General features: G+C 34.5%; 1 protein-coding gene across 3 annotated transcripts in view; it reads left to right on the forward strand.

The window, feature by feature from the left end:
* The window catches only part of ANKIB1 (ankyrin repeat and IBR domain containing 1), a 143,795-nt gene that overhangs the window by 45,415 nt on the left and 76,490 nt on the right, over positions 1-21,890 (forward strand). For all 3 annotated transcript variants that reach the window (XM_019443299.2, XM_019443297.2, XM_019443298.2), the window contains exons 2-3: positions 5,834-6,113; positions 16,520-16,820. In XM_019443299.2, coding sequence (XP_019298844.2) covers positions 5,926-6,113; positions 16,520-16,820 — 489 coding nt within the window. In that variant the 5' untranslated portion in view covers positions 5,834-5,925. The remainder of the gene's footprint in view (positions 1-5,833; positions 6,114-16,519; positions 16,821-21,890) is intronic.

The following is a 21,890-nucleotide window of genomic DNA, read 5'->3' on the forward strand; positions in this document are numbered from 1 at the left end:
GTCTGTGCTTGGCTCTGGAGACTACGTTCTGCTAATCCTCTGGTGGTTTTCTGGGTTATTTAGGCAGGTGTAGGTGGAATCTAAGTGATCAGCAGGACGCGCGGTGAGCCCAGCATCCTCCTACGCCGCCATCTTCCCAGGGTCCTATCAGATACTTTTTCTACATCTATTGAGTAATCATATGATTTTTTAATCTTTCATTTTGTTAATGTGGTGTATCACATTGATTGATTGATTGGCAGGTGTTGAACCATTGCAGTTACTCCAGAACCACCAGTACATCTCTGGAGTAGATCCCACTGGATCGTGGTGGTATATGAGCCTTTTAATGTATTTTTGAATTCACTTTGCTGGTCATTTGGTTTTTGGTAGAGGTAAAAAGGCAATTAATTCAGTGGAGGAAGGATACTCTTTTCAATAAAAGAAGCTGTCCATACATAAAACATAATGAATCTCAATCCACACCTAAACCTTATATGGAAATGATTTCACAATGATCATGGACTTAAATATAAACGTAAAATTAAAGAACTCCTAAAAGAAAATATCGGAGAAAATCTCTGTGACCTGAGTTAGGCAAGTTTTATATATGACTTCAAAAGCACAGTCCAAAGGAAAAAAAAAATGATAAATTTGATTTCTTCAAAATTTAAAACTTGTGGCCTATGGACACTGGTAAGAGACTTTTCAGAGAAGCTACTGACTAGAAGAAATATTTGCAAATCACATTTCTAACGGAGGACTTATTTTTTGCAGACTGTATAAGGAACTCAAATTCAACAGTAATCCGCCTTAAAAATTGTCAAAAGATCTAAACAGACATTTTAGATATACAGTCAAGATATAGTTGTGGCAGTAAGCATATCAAAGCATGTTCTATATCATTAATCATTAGGAAAATAGAAATGAAAACCATTGTGAGGTGCCACAATACATCCATTAGAATGGCTATCAAAAACAAAAACAAAACAACAATAACAACAATAACAACAACAGCAACAACAAAAGCCTACCAAAAAACTGATAATTCAAAATGCTGACTGAGATACAGAGCCAACTGTAACTCTCATACATGGCTGTTAGGAATGAATTGGCGCGTCTACTCCGGAAAACAGTTTAATGGTTTCTTATGAAGTTAAACAAATGCCTTAGCACACGTCTCAGCAATTCCATTCCTGGATATTTGCCCAAGAGACATTAAAGTATACATTCACACAAAACTTGTATGTGAATGTTATGATAGCTTTATTAACAATTGCCCAAAACTGGAAACAATCAACATGTCCTTTAATATGTGAATATTAGTGGTACATCCTTGCAATGGAATACTACTCAGCAATAATAATGATTGAACTACTTGATTAATTTGTCAGCATGGATAAACCATGATTGCATTTTTCTAAAAATGCTAAACCCTGAGAAAGATGTAGCTCAAAACCTGTAATGGCTTCCTGTTGGACACAGAATAAAATCAAAGCCTTACAATGTTTATCTCCTCTACTCCCACTAGAATATAAATTCCATAGGTACAATGATGCTTATGTTTGGTCATTTATTTTAGTTGGCTGAAGAAAGTAGATGTTGGGGCGCCTGGGTGGCTCAGTCGGTTAGGCAGCCGAGTTCGTCTCAGGTCACGATCTCGCGGTCCGCGAGTTCGAGGCCCGCGTCGGGCTCTGTGCTGACAGCTCAGAGCCCGGAGCCTGTTTCGGATTCTGTGTCTCCCTCTCTCTGACCCTCCCCCGTTCATGCTCTGTCTCTCTCTGTCTCAAAAATAAATAAACGTTAAAAAAAAAATTTTTTTAAAAGAAAGTAGATGTTAATACTACTGGTTTACAGATGAAGAAACAACTCAAAAGTTAAGTTAGTTGGTAATATAAAAATAGAATTTGAACACAAGTCTTTCTAACTCCTACACTTTCCATGCCATCACACTGCTTTCTAGTACCTATGGTTTGGCATGATTTCAGAATGAGTCCATGGTCCTCAGCTCTGACCTGCAGGGTTTGATCAACTAGGAAGCTTTTAAAATTCTGTTCTGGCCTTGTGCTCCCTAGACCACTTGAAATCACCTCTTGAGGTGATTCTGATGCATAGTGACAAATGAAAATGACTACAGTTTAATAGTGCTTGTTGAATGGTGAATGAACAGAGTTGATAGCTTAATATATTATTTGTCCACGTGGTTTTTGTCTGCTGCAGTATATTGACTTTTCCTGGACTTTTTTTTCCTATCCTTATTTCTTTTTTCTTTTTCTTTTTTACCTTGTCCTTTGAAAGTTCTCTTAGTTCTTAAACCATCCTCTCCTTCTCTGGATGTAGAGCTTTCTCTAATCTTCTTTGAGGTACATCTCTCAACCTAGAGTGGAATGAGGTTGGGACTTACTGTTTGAATAAACTTTCTATTTGTTTCTATTCTGGCTAAAGAGACGTTTAGTTGTAGATTTACAATTGTTATTCTTATCAATATGGCAGACAGTTGAAGAAAGATGAATTGGGGGTAGATGGTTAATGAATGTGTTTGTGTGTGTATGTATGTAATGGGTTTTCTTCTAGGTAAGTGAAGAATGGAAGCCAATTATTTCACTTAGGTCAACAACTTTAATCTGTAATTATGACTTTAAAAATAATTTACTTCTGTGGAAACAGATAAGTTAAGAGAAAGTTATTTCTGAAGAACTTCATATTCTATAAAAGACTTCTGGTAATAGTTTATTAATTTAAGTGCCCTTGAATTTTTGTTGCAGATTATTAACCTATGAAAACAGAAGTTTAGAGACAAAGATTTAAAGCAAGAGTTATGGAGCTCCTCACAGTTAAATTAATCAGGAATTAGAGAAAGCTTTCTAGAGTCCATTGATAGTCTATATTTTTCTTACTTTTTTCATTAAATACTTATCAGATGCTGTATTCTACCACTGACAGTTGAAACTTTGTATAGATTTTCCTGTAAAACTTAAAACCCCCAAATAAGGAATTATTTTCACCTCTTTGGTAATCTATCACCTGCTTCATGAAACTCTATACATAAATTTATCTTGGAGTTGGGAACATATTATTTAAGAGTTTGATTCAGAGGAAACAGTCACTTCAGGTTATACTAGCTGTGGCTATGAAAAAGTTAAAGGACACATCTGGTAAATTTCTAGATAAGACATGAGAATAATCTGAGCTAATGGAGCTATGAATTTTAAGTGACGCATTTCCTGCTGACTTTCAGGTTTATTGAACTCAAATTAAAAAAATGAAACAGACCTTAAAATAACTGAGAACCACAAAAAGATTTAGAGATGCCATTATGCTTTTCACCATGAGTGACAGTAATGTTCAGTACACATTTAGAGAATTATTGTTTTTTTTTTAAGTATCCTGTTATTTCAACTAATTACTCCAAGATAACATTGCTTTCTTAGATATTTCTTTTTTTCACATCTTGGATAGAATTTACTTTTCTTATAGAATATTAGCTAAAGTATAATGTAAATCAAAGAAAATATGTTGTTTATTAATCTAATCCAAACTCCAAAAATGTTTATAATTTGAGCTACATTCTAACAGGGAAGAAAGGTAAGACTAAACAACTGTATGTTTTCAAATCCTTTAGGTAAGACGCTTAGAATCTACATGATATATTTTATATTTGGTTATAGATTGAAATATACAGTAAACTGAATGGAGTTCTCATTAAAAATAATAAATCCTTAAAGTGCTTGAAGCAATACAACAAAACACAAATTATTTCGCTGAGAATAAACACATGGCTCCTAGATTTTATGAAAAACAAAAGAAAAAAATACTAGGTGTCCCTGAAAAATCTCCAAAGTGTCTATAGTATATTACGACAAGTAGAAGACTGTCTTTGGGAGGGATTTTCTTTATTCTAGATGAAATGATAAAAGAGTAGTACGTTAGTCTAAAGTTAGTTCATCAACCCTCTGGAAAATTAAATGAAAAATTTTTAATTATGTAGTGTGATCCAGTTTATGTATATAAATATTTATAGTGTATATGTTATGCATAAGACACATATTTGCGTACATTATAAATAGGGTAGTTATATATCAAAATGCTAATTGTGGTTATCTTCCGGTTATCTTTTGGTTTTCTTTATTCATTCTACTATGCGTATGTATTTGCATATTTAAAGTAAAAATGTCAATAACAAAGAGCCCTTAAAAGACTCAAATGGTGACTTCATTAAGTATATAGATGTGTGCCAATGCTGCTATAGTTAGTAGTCAACACCTGTCTCTAAAATAGGTTTAGTACATGTCTTATCCTGCCTGTTCACCTTCATCTACATTCTCAGATGTAACCATTTGCCTAGACGGAGTTAGGAGTTTTTTTACAGTAGTGTGTGCACATTGAAGTCACCCAAGGAAGCTGAAATACCAGTGCCTGTGTGCCACCCCCTAGAAACTGATTTAATTAGTCCGGAGTGTAGCTTGGCTGTTGGGACCCTGAGGTTCTCCATGTTATTCAATGTATAGCCAAGGTGGAGAGCCTCTGTTTTGTAGCAAGCTTTTAAAATAACTCATTTGTTTTTTAGTCTGTTAATTTGTATTATGTTGAAACTGTTACTACTCTATATAAAACTTGTATTGAACAAGTACATATTGTTTTCAAATTTTTTTAAAAGCTATGTTTTAATGTCCAGCCTGCCTCTCACTGAGTTAATGGGTAACATGATGGACTCTGTATTCTGCCTCTAATTTTTCTCCTTCCAGTCTATCTTCTATGCTGTCCCAATGGTTAATTTTCTAAAGCATAAAATAATTGTATCACTGCCATGCATAAAAGCCTTTAATACCCATTCTTTACAGATTAAAGTATAAGTTTCTTAGTTGGCCCCAACCTATTTTCATTTTTTATCTTCTGTGAATTCAATACTAGATAACCCTCAACTCCATCTATACTGATCATTCTTTGAAGAGTCCTTTTATTTCATACCTGCCTTCACATAGCTATTTCCTTTATCACTAATTTTGATCATAGTTCAAGAATAGATTCAGAAACATTTGTTGGAGGAGCTCCTGGTTGGCTCAGTCTGTTAAGCGTCCAACTCTTAATTTTAGGTCAGGTTATGATCTCACACATTGTGTGTTTGCACCAGTCTCTGTGCTGATAGCACGGAGTCTGCTTGGGATTTTCTCTCCTCTCTTCTCTCCTCCTCTCCTCTCTCTTCTCCTCTCCTCTCCTCTCCTCTCCCCTCCCCTCTCCTCCCCTCCCCTCCCCTCCCTTCCTCTCCCCTCCTCTTCTCTCTCTCTCTCTCTCTCAAAATAAATAACTGAAAGAAAGGAAGGATGGAAGGAAGGAAGATTTATTGAAATGGAGCAAAACTAGCATTTATTGAGCATGCTAGCCAAGTACTGTGTGTTTTTTTATTATAACTTAACACCTATTCTGAAGTTCATGTATGAGCAAAATTTCCTACATTTTTTTACTCTCCCAAAAATTGGCCGAGTCATCTTATACATAATTTATACAGAGATTTAAGTGTATGCAATCATAAAATTCAGTCAAGTTATTTCCTGCCTATGTGAAGAGGAAAATTGAAAGTCTCATATATGTAGATAACTTCATAGTACAATACTCTTCATAGTACAAAGTGCAGCCTTAAAGTTTTTGTGCGGGTAAATGGTACAGTTTAACAAGAAGTTAATTTGAGCAATGTTAAAATTTTGAGTTTTTTTGGCTGTTAAGATGAATTTGGCAAAATGTAATTTATTTTGTTCTCTTGTATATGCTTCCTATGTTTTATTAGTGTTCCTAATTGTGTTATTGTTTCTTTAGGGTACTGCTTCACAGCTAATTTGATAATTTTTTCTTCCATTAGAATGTGAAACATGTTGCAGAAACATTTAAGAAGTGGCTGAAGGGGGAAGGAAAAAAGTGCCACTGCCTATCAAAAAAAAAACAAAAGAAAACATGGGAAATACAACCACCAAATTCCGTAAAGCACTTATCAATGGTGATGAAAACCTGGCCTGCCAAATATATGAAAACAACCCTCAGCTAAAAGAATCCCTTGATCCAAATATATCTTATGGAGAGCCCTACCAGCACAATACTCCGTTACACTATGCTGCTAGACATGGAATGAATAGAATACTAGGGTAAGTAATACTGTAAACCAATTAATAATAAATTAGTGAAAGGGAAAAAAAATCCTTGATCTTCGAAAATATATATGTGCATATGTGCATGTTTTATGGTATTCTAATAAACTTTTAAAACTGATAATGCTAAAGTTATTATGATTTTTTTATCATGCCTAAATTAGACCAGAAGTTCTAATAGTGAGGTTGGTTCACATATTCTTGTGGCTGTAAATTTATTTAGATCCTCAGTATGTTTCATGGCATGATAATCTCGGTAATAATTTAGTGTTTAATTTATAGCATTTCAATTCTAGAAAAGTACTTATCAGCTGTCAAAAAATGGTGCCTACGGCAAAGTTATAAGCTCTGATTAGCTAGTTTAAGGTGACAGAACAGATTCATTTGCCTCATCTAGTCATGATCGTATTTGAGTATGATCGTATTTTATATATGCTAGCTTATAAAATGAAAGACGCAGAGGATGGTAGTTCTAAAACAAATTTAGTGTTTTTAGAAGTAGATATGTAGCTAGAGAAGTCTGATGCTAGAAAACTAAAGAGACGCTTCTTTGCTTACATAGTGAAATACAGTCCATAAAGCAGTATTCAAAGCTCTTTAGAACTTGATAAAAAAAACTTTCAACCTTTTTAATGTATCTTTTAATGCAAATTGTTGTTCCCATTAAGCTGCTCCTTTTGGTTTCTCTGAAACATATCATGTGAGCTGTTTGCCCTGTGCATGCTGCTCTCCTGACAGATCTCCTTCCTTACTCTTCTCAGCTTTCTCTTTCTTATCTAAGTCTTATCCTTCCTCCAAGGTCCTGTGCAGGCTTTATCTATCTTAGCCTGTCAAGGGAACCTCAATCTTTTTTTTTTTTTTTTTTTAATTTCTGGGGCTTTTTTTGTTTGTATGTATTGCTTATTTGGTATATAGTGTATCATTGTACTTTATAATTTGTCTATCTTCTCTCTACCTAAATTACTCTTTTATCTACCTTCCTTCTTTGTACTTTTAGCATCTAGCATAGTATCTTATACAAAGTAAACAACAGTTTTATAAAATCACACAAGAAAATATTTTTATGGGGCTCCAGGGTGGCTCTGACTTCGGCTCAGGTCATGATCTCATGGTTTCTGAGTTTGAGTCCTGCATAGGGTGAGCTCGAGCCCCGCATGGGGTGAATTCAAGCCCCACTTCAGGCTCCACACTGATAGTGCATAGGATTCTCTCTCTCTCTCCCTCTGTCTCTGCCCCTTGCTCACTTGCACCCCCTCTCTCAAAAAAAAAAGAAAGAAAAGAAAATATTAACTTTAAAGAAGCCACCTCCAACTCATCTTGTTTGGAATTTTGTTTTTTCTTCCCAAACTGGATTTTCTCTCTGTTAATGACACTAGTATATTGTGCTGATATGATAATAGCAACTGTATTGAGTGCTTACTATTTTCTAGGCACTATTAACAGTGTCTCCATGCATTATCTCATTTAATCCTTATTACACCTCTGTGAAGTAGTTTGCTGTCTGTATTTTAGAGGTGAGAAAACAGGAACAGAAAGATTAAGCAACTTGTCAGGTCTCTAGCAGCTTGTAAGTGACAAAGCTAATTGCCTAGGCAAATGACTTGTAGGCTTCAGGCTTTTTAACCATTGTGATAGCCTTTTATCTCTCCAGTTAGATAAACCTATGTGTCAGGGCTGCCTAAGCCACTTATTAGCAAGGCAAGTTACTTCATCACTCTGGGCTTTAGTTCCCTTATCTGTAAAATAGATTGCTATTACATACAGCTGTGGGACAATTTAATTAAAGTGTTATACGTCTATCATGCTGCCTAGGATACAATATGTATTCAGTAATGTTATTACTTCTCATCTCTGTAACCCTAAATATCTTCAAGTCATCCTTGATTTACTCTTCTCCTTTACCTAACCTGCTGCTGATACGAAGTTCACTAAGTCTTATCTCTGGAATTCATTTCTTTCTATTCCCATTGCCCCAAGCTTAGCTCACTCTTATCAACCGGTGCTCCCAATATTGAAATTATCTGATTCCTAAATGTTCTTTTTGCAAATCTTTTCTTGTCGTAATCTTGTGGCCAGATTAATCTTGCTCAATTGTATCCTTTTTAATATTTTTCTGTCATGACAAAACTGTAACAATACCCTATTGTCTGCATTATTCTCTTTGGCTTCCAAAGCTCTTTTGACTCTGCCCTCATTCTACCCAATCTCATTACTCTCTAGCATGCTCTCATCATTGGGACTAGTTGATTGACTTCCTTTGTACTCTCCCCACCTTTAGAAATGCTACCCCCTTCACTTTATTCCTGTTGTTCCTTGATTCTTCAATGTTTTCTTTCTTCTCTAATTCCCTCTCCTTTAAGTCCTAACTTGGTTTCTGCCTTTTTCATTAATTTATCTACAACTACTCTGACCTGCAGTATTTTTTGTTTTCTGAAATTCCTACAACTTAGATTTTAAACCATCTTATTATTAAACTCATTTTCTCCACTTCGTTTTAAAGATTGTAAATACAGTGCTAGACACTTGGTAATGTTCTCAATAGATTAGCTATTGAATGCTTAATCTATTAAAGCTTTCTTTTTTTGAAGTTAAATATTTATATTGAGATTACAGAACTGTTGTATTGCATTAGCTTCCTAACATTGAACACTACAATAATATTTAGTATCAAGTCTTGTTACATGATTAATTAAAACTTGCTTGGAATACTAAACTAAAATATATTTACATATTATTACTAAAATAATATGTATATTTTAACATAAAAAACAAGTAGCAAAATGTTTTTTAACCGTTTATAGTGTAATTTACAAATATACGTTCTAAAATTGGAAAACACTATTAAGAAAATTATCTAATGTAGTAATTCTTAAGTGTGTTCTGAGGACTCCTGGATCTTGAGACTCTTAGGAGGTACATGTGGTCAAATCTATTTTTGTACTAATGCTAAAGTGTTATTTGCCCTTTTCACTGTGTTGACGTTTGCGGTGAAAGCGCAAAAACTGGAGGCTAAAACTGCTGATGCCTGTAGATGAATTAAAACAGTGGCACCCAACCTTAACTAGCAATCATTGTATTCATTACTGCTAGCCACTTGCTGTTTTTAGAAAAGAAAGGCCAAGCATTTCCCTTAGAAGTGTCCTTGATGAAGCAGTAAAAATTATTATTTTTAATTAATCTCCATCCTTCAGTACACATCTTAATATTCCATGTGGCAGATGGGAAGAGTGCCTGAAGCAGCTCTGCATACTGAAGTATCATGATAGCTTTGAATAAGAACACTTGTACTGTTGTTTGAGTTGCAAGCTGCAACCACAGCTTTTTTCATGAAACACTATTTTAAACTAACCACAACAAAAATGATGGTTATTCAGACTGAGATACTTGGTTCACATTTTCTTGAAAATGAATTATGTGAGCCTATCAGTTCAAAGAGAAGCTGACAGTATTTGTTGAAAATTATAAAATTTGAGCTTTCAGGTGAATATTCAAATTTAAAAAACTTGTATCACTGTCTTTAGCTTGGCAGCTTCCCAGTACTTAAAGACTTTTATTATAAGATTGGCAGTGTGATAATGTGATTTTCCTTAGTATTGTATGGTAAAAAGTGACAATATCTAGAAGATCTGTATAACTCAGTGAATCAGTATTTTTCAAAAGATAGTATATGATTTTTTTAAATTATGCATGGGTAAAAGATTTATTCAAAGTGCAAGGTAGACCAATAGCTTTTAATGTAACAGAGTACAAAAAGTCATTGATATGATTTCAGGTTTTACATTACAAATAACCTAAGAAGTGGCCACTTGTTAAATTTCTGGTATTGTATCAAATATGAATATTCACGTTATCTGAAAAGGCATTTTAGAATACTACTTTTCTAACTATATAAAGGCTAGATTTTCTTCATATGCTTTGAACCAAAGTAACGTATCACAACAGATAGAATACTATGAGTTTGTCTTCTGTTAGCTAGACATTAAAAAAAATTTATAAACATGTAAAACAATGCCATTCCTCTTGCTTAATTTTTTAAATATTTTTTTTCATTTTAGGATGTTAAGAATGTTTACTGTGTAATGGTTTTTTTTATGAATAAATATTTTTAAATATCTTTTTTTTTAATTTTTTAAAAATTTATTTATTTTGAGAGAGAGAGGGAGAGAGAGAATCCCAAACGGGCTTAGCGCTGTCAGCGTGGAGCCCAATGCATGGCTTGATCCCATGAACTGTGAGATTGTGACCTGAGCTGAAATTAAGAGTCCAGCGTTTGACACTTGGGCATCTGGGTGGCTCAGTCATTAAGCATCTGACCTCATTTCAGGTCATGGTATCACAGTTCGTGAGTTCCAGTCCCACATCAGGTGAGCACAAGCCCTACTTCAGGTAAAACACAAGCCCTGCTTCTCTCTCTCTCTGTCTCTGTCTCTTTCTTTCTCTACCACTCTCTGCCCTTGTGGGACTGCCCCTCATGGGATTCTGTCTCTCTGCCCCTCGCTCACTTGTGTCCTCTCTCTCTCTCTCTCTCTCTCTCAAAAAAAAAAAAAAAAAAAAAAAAAGTTAGACACTCAACCAACTGAGCCACCCAGGTGCCCCAAGAAATTACTCTTCTTAACACTGTCATATAAAATAAAGATAAATAGCATTTACTCATGAATATTAAATAAAATAGCAAGTCTGTTTCAATTATTTGTGGTTAAAAAGCTTCAAATATTTCACTGTATTTAACCTTGTAGACTTTCTGACAAATTGATGGCCATTATTTTCTCATGATGCCTCATTTAATCTGGAGTACCTGTCTGCTGGCTTCAGTATATACCCTAGGCTCAGCTTGGCTAGATTCCTAACCCATGAAATATATATGGATAGACAAAGGTAGATATATTTAGTCAAGGACCTAGCGGCCAGAAAGTAAATAAAGCCTCTATGTGGAATAAGACTTTGGTTTTATCACTATTTCCTTTAGCTTTATGGTACCTGCAACAGCAGGCATAAATTTCCTCTCTTCTTAGGCAGAATAAGGTAAAAGAAGGGTAGTTTACAGTTTAGGAGCTCCATATCTCTCTGAACCCAAATTCTCTGTATTTACCTTATACCATACCACATTGCCTTCTTCATGAGAAACTAAATCCATATTCATAAATAGCTACTACTTAATATAGCAAAAAGACTGTTAGACTTTGCACTCAGTGTGTCATTGTGTCCTAGTTGGGATATATAACTTTTTAGTTCTATCTTCTGGAAAGTCATGTATAAAATGGGAATTATGCTGTTCCTTAGATTTTAGAGAGTAGCCTCTTTTGCTTCTTTGGAAATAAAAGGGGACTATCTTATGGTGTAAATAAAATCTAAGACCTTTATTAGAACATACAGTAATATCAAGCTTTGAGAATTAAAAGAGTTTCTAATTGTTGGTTTCTATTTTTTGACTCTTGTATTTTAGGAGTTAAGTTCTTTTAATGAATTAAATGGATTGAAGTTCTCCTCTCCTACCCCTCCTTGCCTGCAAACCCCATAAGGACAGGGACTTAATTTGTTTTCTTCACAATATGCCTAAGTTTTAGAATAATACCTGCCAAGTTACAACTGCTCAATAAATACTTGTTGCATGAAAGAGAAGGTTTAAAAGGAACTGAAGGGAATATATACATGTTAGTGACTGGAAGAATAAGAATGTTAATGGCAAGAAATTGAGGGTCTGACAGGGCTGACTATTATTTTGGAGGGAGATCAGCTGAATATGAGATGATAGTGGAATATGCAGAAGAAAGGAGCCTATAAAGAGTTAGAATATGGTCTAGAGGTCAGACAAGAAATCAGACAGGATGATAGAGCATTAACAAATATCACAAAAGTAATAATAGAAGCCCTTTAAGAGAACCTTGATTCCAGGGCACCTGGGTGGCTCAGTTGGTTAAGCGTTCAGCTCTTGATTTCAGCTCCAGTCATGATCTCACGGTTCCTGAGATCAAGCCCCGTATTGGGCTCCATGGAGCCTGCTTGGGATTCTCTCCTTCTCTCTCTGTCTCTCCCCTCCTTGCACTATGTCTGTCTCAAAATAAATAAATTAAAAAAAAAAAAAAACTGTGATTGCACCACCATTGTCTATCATTTGGGTTCTGATAATACTTTACCATTTCAAAACATATTCACAGAAACCATTGAAAAATAGATGGCTTTGAGAACAGATTTGCTCTCTGAAGGAGGGAGGTTATATGAAGAAGAAAATGGATTCAAGAACTGAATTTGCTTCCAATAAGGGGTTAGGAAGTAGAGCTATCATCATGGCTAAAAAAATGTTTAAGAAAAATTTGATAAAAATAGAGAGGGAAGCAAAGCATAAGAGACTCTTAAAGACAGAGAACAAAATGAGGGTTACTGGAAGAGAGTTGAGTTGGGATGGGCATTAAGGAAAACACTTGTTGGGATGAGCACTGGGTGTTATATGTAAGTGATGAATTCCTGGGTTCTACTCCTGAAACCAGTATTACACTGTATGATAACTAACTTGAATTTAAATAAATAAATTTAAAAAAAAAAAGAAAAAAGATATTTGAGAAGGACAATGATGATGAATTTAGTTCTTAGGAAATTCCTGGTGATGTGACGAGGGCCATTTCAACGCATTGATAAGATTAGAGTCATATTGAAGTGGGGATTCTAAGGCAGGGTCTATATCCTGTTCTTCCTGAAATCCTCAGTACAGTGTCACAGCAGTTTCTTGCTATAATTTTGACAGATGAATTGAATATATATTACTCTTATGATCTAGACTGGTGACACAGCATTGGGGATCTCTCAAGACAGCACTGTAGATCTCTCAAGCCAGCAGTGTAATAGACTGGTCAAGAACATGACATGTAATATAGACTGCCAGGCTCTAATCCCAATTCTGTCATTTTAAGCTATGTGAAATTGGGCAAGTTACATAATAAATAGCTCATTAACAACTAATACATGGCTCATATCTTCTGACTAGGTAAATCTACTTCTGAAAATTTATCCTAAAGGAAATTACTTATAAGAAATAAATATCTATAGGAACAATGACATTCAACACAGTGTTACTTTAAATAGAAAAACTTTGGCATCACTTAAATGTCTGGTTATAGGAGAAATGGGAAACATAAATCTTAGTATTCTATACAATAAAAGATTATGAAGTCTAGCTATGAATGTTTATACCTCAAACTAGTGCTCGCTTCGGCAGCGCATATACTATACCTCAAACTAGAAGAGAATACAGAATTCTTTAAAAAAATCTTTTTTTAAGTTTGTTTATTTTTGAGAGAGACAGAGCACAAGCGGGGGAAGGGTAGAGAGAGAGGGAGACACAGAGTCTGAAGCAGGCTCCAGGCTGTAAGCTGTCGGCACAGAGCCTGATGAGGGGCTTGAACCCACAAACTGTGAGATAATGACCTGAGCCAAAGTCGGATGCCACCAACTGAGCCACCCAGGTGCCCCAAGTATACAGAATAATTCTAACAGTTGTTTTAGGGAGGCAGGAACATGGGTAGTTTTGTTTGTTTATATGACCATAATATTGCTTATAAGTTTAAAAAAAAAAAAAGGAAAACATACAGTATTTTCCCCATGTCAACAATTGATGATAATATGTATTTATAATGGTTGAATTATATAGTGTGATTCTAGTAGATAACTAAAATTAAAATGATATTCTAAAAGTATATTCAAAATTAAAACCTTTTCTAAGAAGCATTTAATTCACAACAAAAAATTCATTTCTTAAAAATTTATTTAGAAAATAAAATTCAGATTCTGTAGGGTTCTGTGTAAGCCACATTTTATCTAGCCTTTCCTATCCCCATTTATAGTTTTAGCACAGAATGTTTATAGAGGTGTGGTACTATGTCTAATAAATTTACGAACCTTTCCTGAGTAAATACATATAAAGAAGCTATTTTAATATTTTAACTTCAGGATAAACTTTTTTGTTTGATTAATCAGAGTCTGGCAGAATGGATATGAGAACATTTGCAAAATGATCTGTCTCTTCTCTATATTGGGGAGGACCTAGAGATTTTTAATAAGAGAAAGAGATCTCTCTGTATCAACTGACCTGCTTCCAACTTGCATTAAATTTTCCGTGTTGATGAGGACCTGAGGTCTCCTGAATAAACTGAAAGAGAGACTAAATGATATATAGGACCTCTTCTTACTCAGCCTTTTTCTCATAAGAGCTTCCCAGCTTGGCTAACTCATTCAAATTGAAGAGTCCATCCTAGTTCCTTTATGGTCAGTTTTTTCTATCAGACCCATATGTCTAAGCTGAAACTAACCTAAAAGCAACCCAACTGTAACTAGGGGTTAGAGTTTGGCTCTGCTACCCTCCCATTGCTATTCTGGACTTGGGCATAGAAATGCAAATGATATCATCCCTCCACAGTAAATGTAGGCATTCATCCTCAGTTATGGGACTTATATGCCCATTTCATAATGTATTTGTGTGTTTTCTCATATAGGCTGACTATATTGCAGCTGTTTTTCCCAACCTATTTTCCAATATCCTATTATAGCCACTAAATTGGCTCAATTATTAATCCTATGATCCTAGTACAAAGATGTATCAGGGAAATAGGCATAACTGTCAGGTCTAGGTTTGGCATTAGTTAAGGGAGCTCACCTAGACCTGTCATTGGTAAAGGCTATCACTGTGGAATTAGATCTTGGTCTTCTAGGACTAACCACAACTTATTCTCCTCAAACAGTATTACACTGCACAAATATATATCTTATTATTTCAAAGGCTAGCCAATGACTATCAAGTAGAAAAATTTTTCCTAGGTCTAAAAATTAGACTTATGCATTACTTGCTTACTCGCTGTACTTATATTCATTGCCACCATCCTTACTAAGTAAAGATGTACCTGAGAGAAATAGGGAAGAATAATAAAAAAAAGTTGCTGTGAAATGTTTAAGAATGTACCCTAAAGCATCTATGTAATTGACATATTAATCTATACATGGCCCTTTCTGTTGCTTGCTTTCTTCCTCCCCTTCCTTTTTTCTTGTCTTCCCTTTTTTCTTCACTTCTTCATTTTTCCTTCCTTTTCCTCTTCCTATCCCTCTTCTTTTATTAGCCAATACCATAAAGATATTCAGCTTGCTTTCTTTTAGTATTTTATTCTAGAATGGAGTTTTTTTTTTTTTTTATTTCAAATGTAGATTTATTTTTTTAAAAAATTTTAATTCCAGTATAGTTAACACAGTGTTATATGGTTTCAAGTGTACAATATAGTGATTTAAAAATTCCATACATCACCCAGTGCTCATCACAACAAGTGCACTCCTTAATCCCCATAACCTATTTTACCTATACCCCCACCCACCTCCCATGTGGTAACCATCAATATTTTCTCTATAATTAAAAGTCTGTTTCTTGGTCTCTTTCTCTCTCTCTCTTGCTCTTTTGTTTTGTTTCTTAACCACATAGGAGTGAAATCATATGGTATTTGTATTCCTCTGACTGACTTATTTCACTTAGCATTATACTCTCTAGCTCCATCCATGTTGTTGCAAATGACACGATTTCATTCATTTTTTATGGTTGAATAATATTCCATTGTTTGTGTATATATATATATATATATATATACAACATCTTATTTATCCATTCATCTGTCAATGGACACTTGGGCTGCTTACATGATTTGGCTATTGTAAATAATGCTGCAACAAATGTAAGAGTACACATAACCCTTTGAATTCATATTTTTGTATTCTTTGGGTAAATACCCAGTAGTATGATTGCTGGATCATAAGGTAGTTCTATTTTTAATTTTTTTTTTTTTTTTTTTTTAATATATGAAATTTACTGTCAAATTGGTTTCCATACAACACCCAGTGCTCATCCCAAAAGGTGCCCTCCTCAATACCCATCACCCACACTGCCCTCCCTCCCACCCCCTATCAACCCTCAGTTTGTTCTCAGTTTTTAACAGTCTCTTATGCTTTGGCTCTCTCCCACTCTAACCTCTTTTTTTTTTTTTTTTTTTTCCTTCCCCTCCCCCATGGGTTTCTGTTATGTTTCTCAGGATCCACATAAGAGTGAAACCATATGGTATCTGTCTTTCTCTGTATGGCTTATTTCACTTAGCATCACACTCTCCAGTTCCATCCATGTTGCTACAAAAGGCCATATTTCATTTTTTCTCATTGCCACGTAGTATTCCATTGTGTATATAAACCACAATTTCTTTATCCTAGAATGGAGTTTTTATAACTGTAAGAATTAGTCATTTAGCTTATTGTGAAATAGTACTTCAATAGACATTTTATTAACATCTTAGGAATAGTTTATCTTTTAAATTTATCTTCTGTGTGTTCTTATTTCAAGATAGAAAGAAACTGGTTTTCATTTTTTCTTTTCTTTACCATTTTAGGACTTTTCTTTTTGGTAGAGATGGAAATCCAAATAAACGGAATGTGCACAATGAAACATCTATGCATTTGTTGTGTATGGGACCTCAAATTATGATATCTGAAGGAGCCCTTCATCCTCGCTTAGCACGCCCGGCAGAAGATGATTTCAGAAGAGCAGATTGTCTGCAGATGATCTTAAGATGGAAAGGAGCAAAACTTGACCAAGGCGAATATGAGAGAGCAGCTATTGATGCTGTTGATAACAAAAAAAACACACCCCTACACTATGCTGCTGCCTCAGGGATGAAAACCTGTGTAGAGGTAAAACTTTGTTTTCTAATACTCTAAAAGTTGTGTATTTGGTAATACGTAATAATCAGAGCTTGTTTTGCTTAACAGTTACTTTAACTAGTCCTTTTTGTCTGCTTTGTGGTTCTACAAGAATCTGGACCCATTTTAAATAAACTCATTCCCTTATTTTAGGGAAAGATTAAAAACAAATCCATAAACAAGTCTACCTTGGGAATAAAATGGAATCAAGAGCAGTTAAAAATTGGCTAACATCCCAGAAGATAACAGTCATCAATTAAACCCTGTCACTGAGAGCAATGGCTTTAATAGAGATATGTTCTACTTTTGCGTTGATTTTTAGAAACCAGTTTATACATATTAGATGTGGCACATCTTAGCAAGTGTCACTTACAGCTATATTATCTAGAATTGATCAGTTCCCTAAGCAAGGGATAAATATTAATGAATATATTTATTTCAGTCTTTCAAAAAAACATTTGTAATTTATTTTTTTATTTTTTAAATGTTTATTTTGGGGGGGGTGCAGTATGTAAGCTGGGGAGGAGCAGAGAGAGAATCCCCCTCTCTCAAGCAGGCTCTGTGCCCCAAAACATTTGTAATTTAAAATGTGCTGATTTTCTGTTTAATCTTCATTAATGTTAATGTGCTCCTGAAGACTATATTGCATTTGAATTTTTCCATATATATATTTCATATATAACAACAGGCTTAGGTAAAATCAGCCATATAATACAGGATCTTAGCTAAGAAATCATTACTCTTTATAGTATCATCACTACTATACATACAACAAAATGGGTTTTTCTCAGCTACATTCATGTCAATCTGTACATAACTCATAAAAGTTCTTTTGTAGATATATTCAAGTGTGAGTGGGGATCATTATAGATTGGATCACAGAATATCTATGTTACCAAAAATGTAGATCTTTGATGGAAAAGCAATGATCCTAATCAGATTGAAATACATATCTGAAAATTTAGTGTTTCTTTAAATATATATATATTTGTATATATGTAAGTATATACTTACATATATATAAATATATATTTAAATAGATATAAATATAAATATATAAAATATAAATATATACAAATTTGTATATTTAAATATATATTCATATCTATTTAAATATATTTTTTTATATACACTTTATAAATATATACTTCTGATCTTATGTTTTATTTATTGGTATTATTTGTGATACCGGTTAATTTTTTAGAATCTTTGGGGCGCCTTGGTTTAGTCGGTTAAGCATCTGACTCTTGATTTCAGCTCAGGTCATCATCTCACGGTTCATAAGGTTGAGCCCAGCACTGGGCTCCATGCTGACAGCACAGAGGCTGCTTGGGGTTCTCTCTTTCCCTTTCTCTGTCTGCCCTTTCCCCACTCACACTCTCTCTCAAAACAAACAAACAAACAAACAAACAAACAAACTTTAAAAAAATCTTTTAGTTAGGAGTGCTGGGTGGCTCAGTCGGTTAAGCTTCTGACTTTGGCTCAGGTCATGATCTCCCAGCTCGTGGGTTTGAGCCCCACATCAGATTCTATGGTGACAGCTTGGAGCTTGGAGCCTGCTTTGAATTCTGTGTGTGTGTGTGTGTGTGTGTGTGTGTGTGTGTGTGTGTCTCTGAAAAATAAATAAAACATTTAAAAACATCAAAAATCTTTTAGAATCTTTGCTATTTTGTCTCTTAAGATTGTGTCACCTTTGCCCACTAGCAAGTTAGTGACAGTCATTTAACCTGAGACTATTTTTTTAAGCAGTGCTTTCTAACACTGATGTATAGTGTGGTGGAAGGATGTCCTAGGATTTGGGGATGGTGGTGCTATCAGTAGAATTCCTGACACTTGACTTTTTTTTAGTTTATTTAATTTATTTTGAGACAGAGAGAGCAGAGAGAGAAGAGATAGAGAATCCCAAGCAGGCTCCACACTTTCCACGCAGAGCCCAACACGGGACTCAAACCCACGAACTGTGAGATCATGACCTGAGCCAAAACCAAGAGTCTGATGCTTAACTAACTGAGCCATGCAGGTGCCCTGAATTCCTTTTTATACAAACCTTTTTGACTTTTTATACAAACCTTTTTGTGTATTGTTCTGTGCCCACCTCCTATGAAAGAATCTCTGCTATAGTGACTCATCATTATTGATGAGATTGCATATTTCTCAAGTGGGTTAGAGTAGATAATAGCGTATTCTTGATAGTAGTAATAATTCTCTTATTTTGCTGCTTTAATATCTTGCCTCCAAAAATTCCCTAGAAGCATTGCTTTAGTACCTGTTGATTTTGAAGTATGTTTACAATGACATGCTTATTAAATTGTTCTCCAAAATTGAGTACAGTGTTTTTACCAGTTTTATTTTTTGCTCAGTGAAGGAGATTAGTGCTAGGTTTATTCTGAATTAACAGGCCTGATGATTTGCTTTGTGTGAATGAATGTGTGTGTATGTTTCAACTGTTTGATCTGTCAGCAAATCACATTCATAAACCACACCGTTTGGGGACTATTTTCATTTTTCTGTATTCAGAGGAACTCTTTGCCCAAATGTAAAAATCCAAAAAGAGCCCTATAAATACCTTGGTTGTATTTATTCTTGTTTTCCTCAACATCCAGCGTATCATTTTACGTATATAAAGTTATCTTTAATCTTGTATACATACATGAGTATACACTTGCCCAGCCTTAGGCCTTGAATGACTTTTGGTAATGCTTACTACTAATTAAACTAGAAGAGTTTCCGTGGGAAGTGTAATTAATTTCCAGATGTCTTACTGTGTTTTCTAATAATACTAGTACATAAAATAAATACATTGAAATAAAGAACCTAATAACAATACTTCTTACAGTATTAGTCTATAGTTATCTTCATGTAGTATCATACTCCTTGAGTTAAAAGAGTGTTATCAGGTATTTATTAATTTTTTCATAAAGCTAAAGGACTTAGTCTTCACAGTGATTATCTGTAGTACCTTGAGTGGGTCACTAAATCTCTTTGAGGTTATCAGTTCCAACCGTCCAAGAGCAAATTATCACCATTACCTCAAAAGACCCCTTTTAGCACTAATTTTCTGTTGATCTTTGATTGCTATAAAATAGACCCCATTTTCAGTGTATAGCCTTTAAGGCTAAATTGATTATTTTATTGCATAGTTAAGGCCAAGCTTTGGTTTTGTTTTTTTTTTTTTTACTCATTTCTGTGAAAATATACCTTCTCTAATTCTTTAAAATGTTTTTCTATGTTTATTTAAAGACAGAGTTGATGAACTCATCAGGTGATAATTTCTTATGTACATTTAATAATTAAAAAGATTCGTTTTTCTTTATTTTTTTTTTTGGCTCATTATTTCAAACCATAAAAATGAAAGATTAACTTTAAAACTTCCCCTTCTCCTTGTAATAATTGTGTTGCATAGTAAGCTAAAGGTACAAAACACACACACACGCAACATAAGAAAAAACTCAATCATAGGGTTCTTCTGGGAACTTCCAAGTGTGGCGGTATCAGTGGCTCTATATAAGATACCGCAACTGAGTGTGTAGTTCTCCTGCTACACTGCTGCTGAGTTGACTTCCTTGTATTGATATTCCAAGAGTCTGTCAAATTCAACATTTCAAAAACTGTACTTAGTCGTTTCTACCCTCTAGCTCCTCCTCATGACTGCCTTCTATTAGTGATGCCATCATTATCCCTATATCTAATCTTGATACCTGAATTTACCTTGTACTGGTTTTTGGTTTTGTTTTTGTTTTTTTGCATCAAACTCATGCCACTCATTTGCAGAATAGAGCTCTTCCTTTTCTCTTTTGGCCAGCCTCCTTTTTAATCTCTGTTGACTACTCTGTAACCAGGTGCTTATATTGAATCCTCACTTTGGTGTATTTATCAAAACTTCGTTAAGTAGGAAAATCTGGAGTTTCACAAATGATTCAAACTCATTTAGGAGATAAAAGTAACACAAAGAGGAGTGGGCTGCAATTGTTTGAAAGTTGAAAATGCTTGTATGTTAAACATATATAAGGACAAATGATAAATGAAGCCCCTCTAATTCTAATTTTTTTATATTTCAAAGAATTTTTCCAGGGGTCAGCAAACTTTTTTTCTGTGAAAGCCAAATAGTAAATATTTTAGGCAACTGCTCAACTCAGCCATTGTAGCCTGAAAGCAGCCATAGACAATATGTAAACAAATGAGCATGGCAGTGTTCGGTAAAACTTTGTTTATGGACACTCCCACTTGACTTTCTTATGATTTCCACATATAATGAAATATTCTTTTGATTTTTCATTCAACCATTTAAAAATGTAAGAACAGTTTCTAGTTCATGGACTGTATAGGAACAGACAACAGGCTGAATTTGGCTCACAGACGGTTTTGCCTTCTACCCCTATATTATGCACAGAATTGGAAAAGGGAAGCAAAGATGACTTCACACTTCACAAGCTTATTTTAAATATATAAAATAACACACTTTCAATGTGTAGCAAGTCCTATATGCTTTAATTATACAAATAATTTTTAAAATACTATGTAATGGATACCCAGTACCCAAAAATGGAACTCCAATAAAATATAAATCTTAAAAGAATTTATTTAATACAGTGAATAATGCATTTTTTCTTAGTTGCTGAGTTTTTGTTTTTCTATTTCTTTGGAATAGAGATGGGCTTTGGAGAGGAATGATGGGTTAGTTCTATTAGCATGCCCCAATTAAAAGCCCAGTGATCTTTCTCCTCTTGGCAGACTTCCCTAAGAGTCAGCCTAGTCATTAAGCCTCATTTTATTTGTATTAGTGTTTTTCCTGTCATAGTCATTCGATAAATGGTTGATGTGCAGAGGTTATTGGTTTTGATAGTGCTTCATTCTTTGTGAAAAGTGTGTTTTTAAATGAGCATTATCTTGGGTATTTCCTGTGCACCCCTGTCCTACTTGCTTATTCAAAGCTTTAAGTATGGATGCTTATTGTTAGATCAAATAGAGGTCACTAGAAAACCAAAGGTGGTAAATCACTTTTCTCTTTACAGCCATAAGGCCTATTTGACACTTTGGCAGCTATCAGAGCATTTCACACTT

This window comes from Panthera pardus, unplaced genomic scaffold, assembly GCF_024362965.1.
Source record: "Panthera pardus isolate Hobbes unplaced genomic scaffold, ASM2436296v1 HiC_scaffold_8, whole genome shotgun sequence".
In the NCBI taxonomy this organism is placed as follows: domain Eukaryota; kingdom Metazoa; phylum Chordata; class Mammalia; order Carnivora; family Felidae; genus Panthera; species Panthera pardus.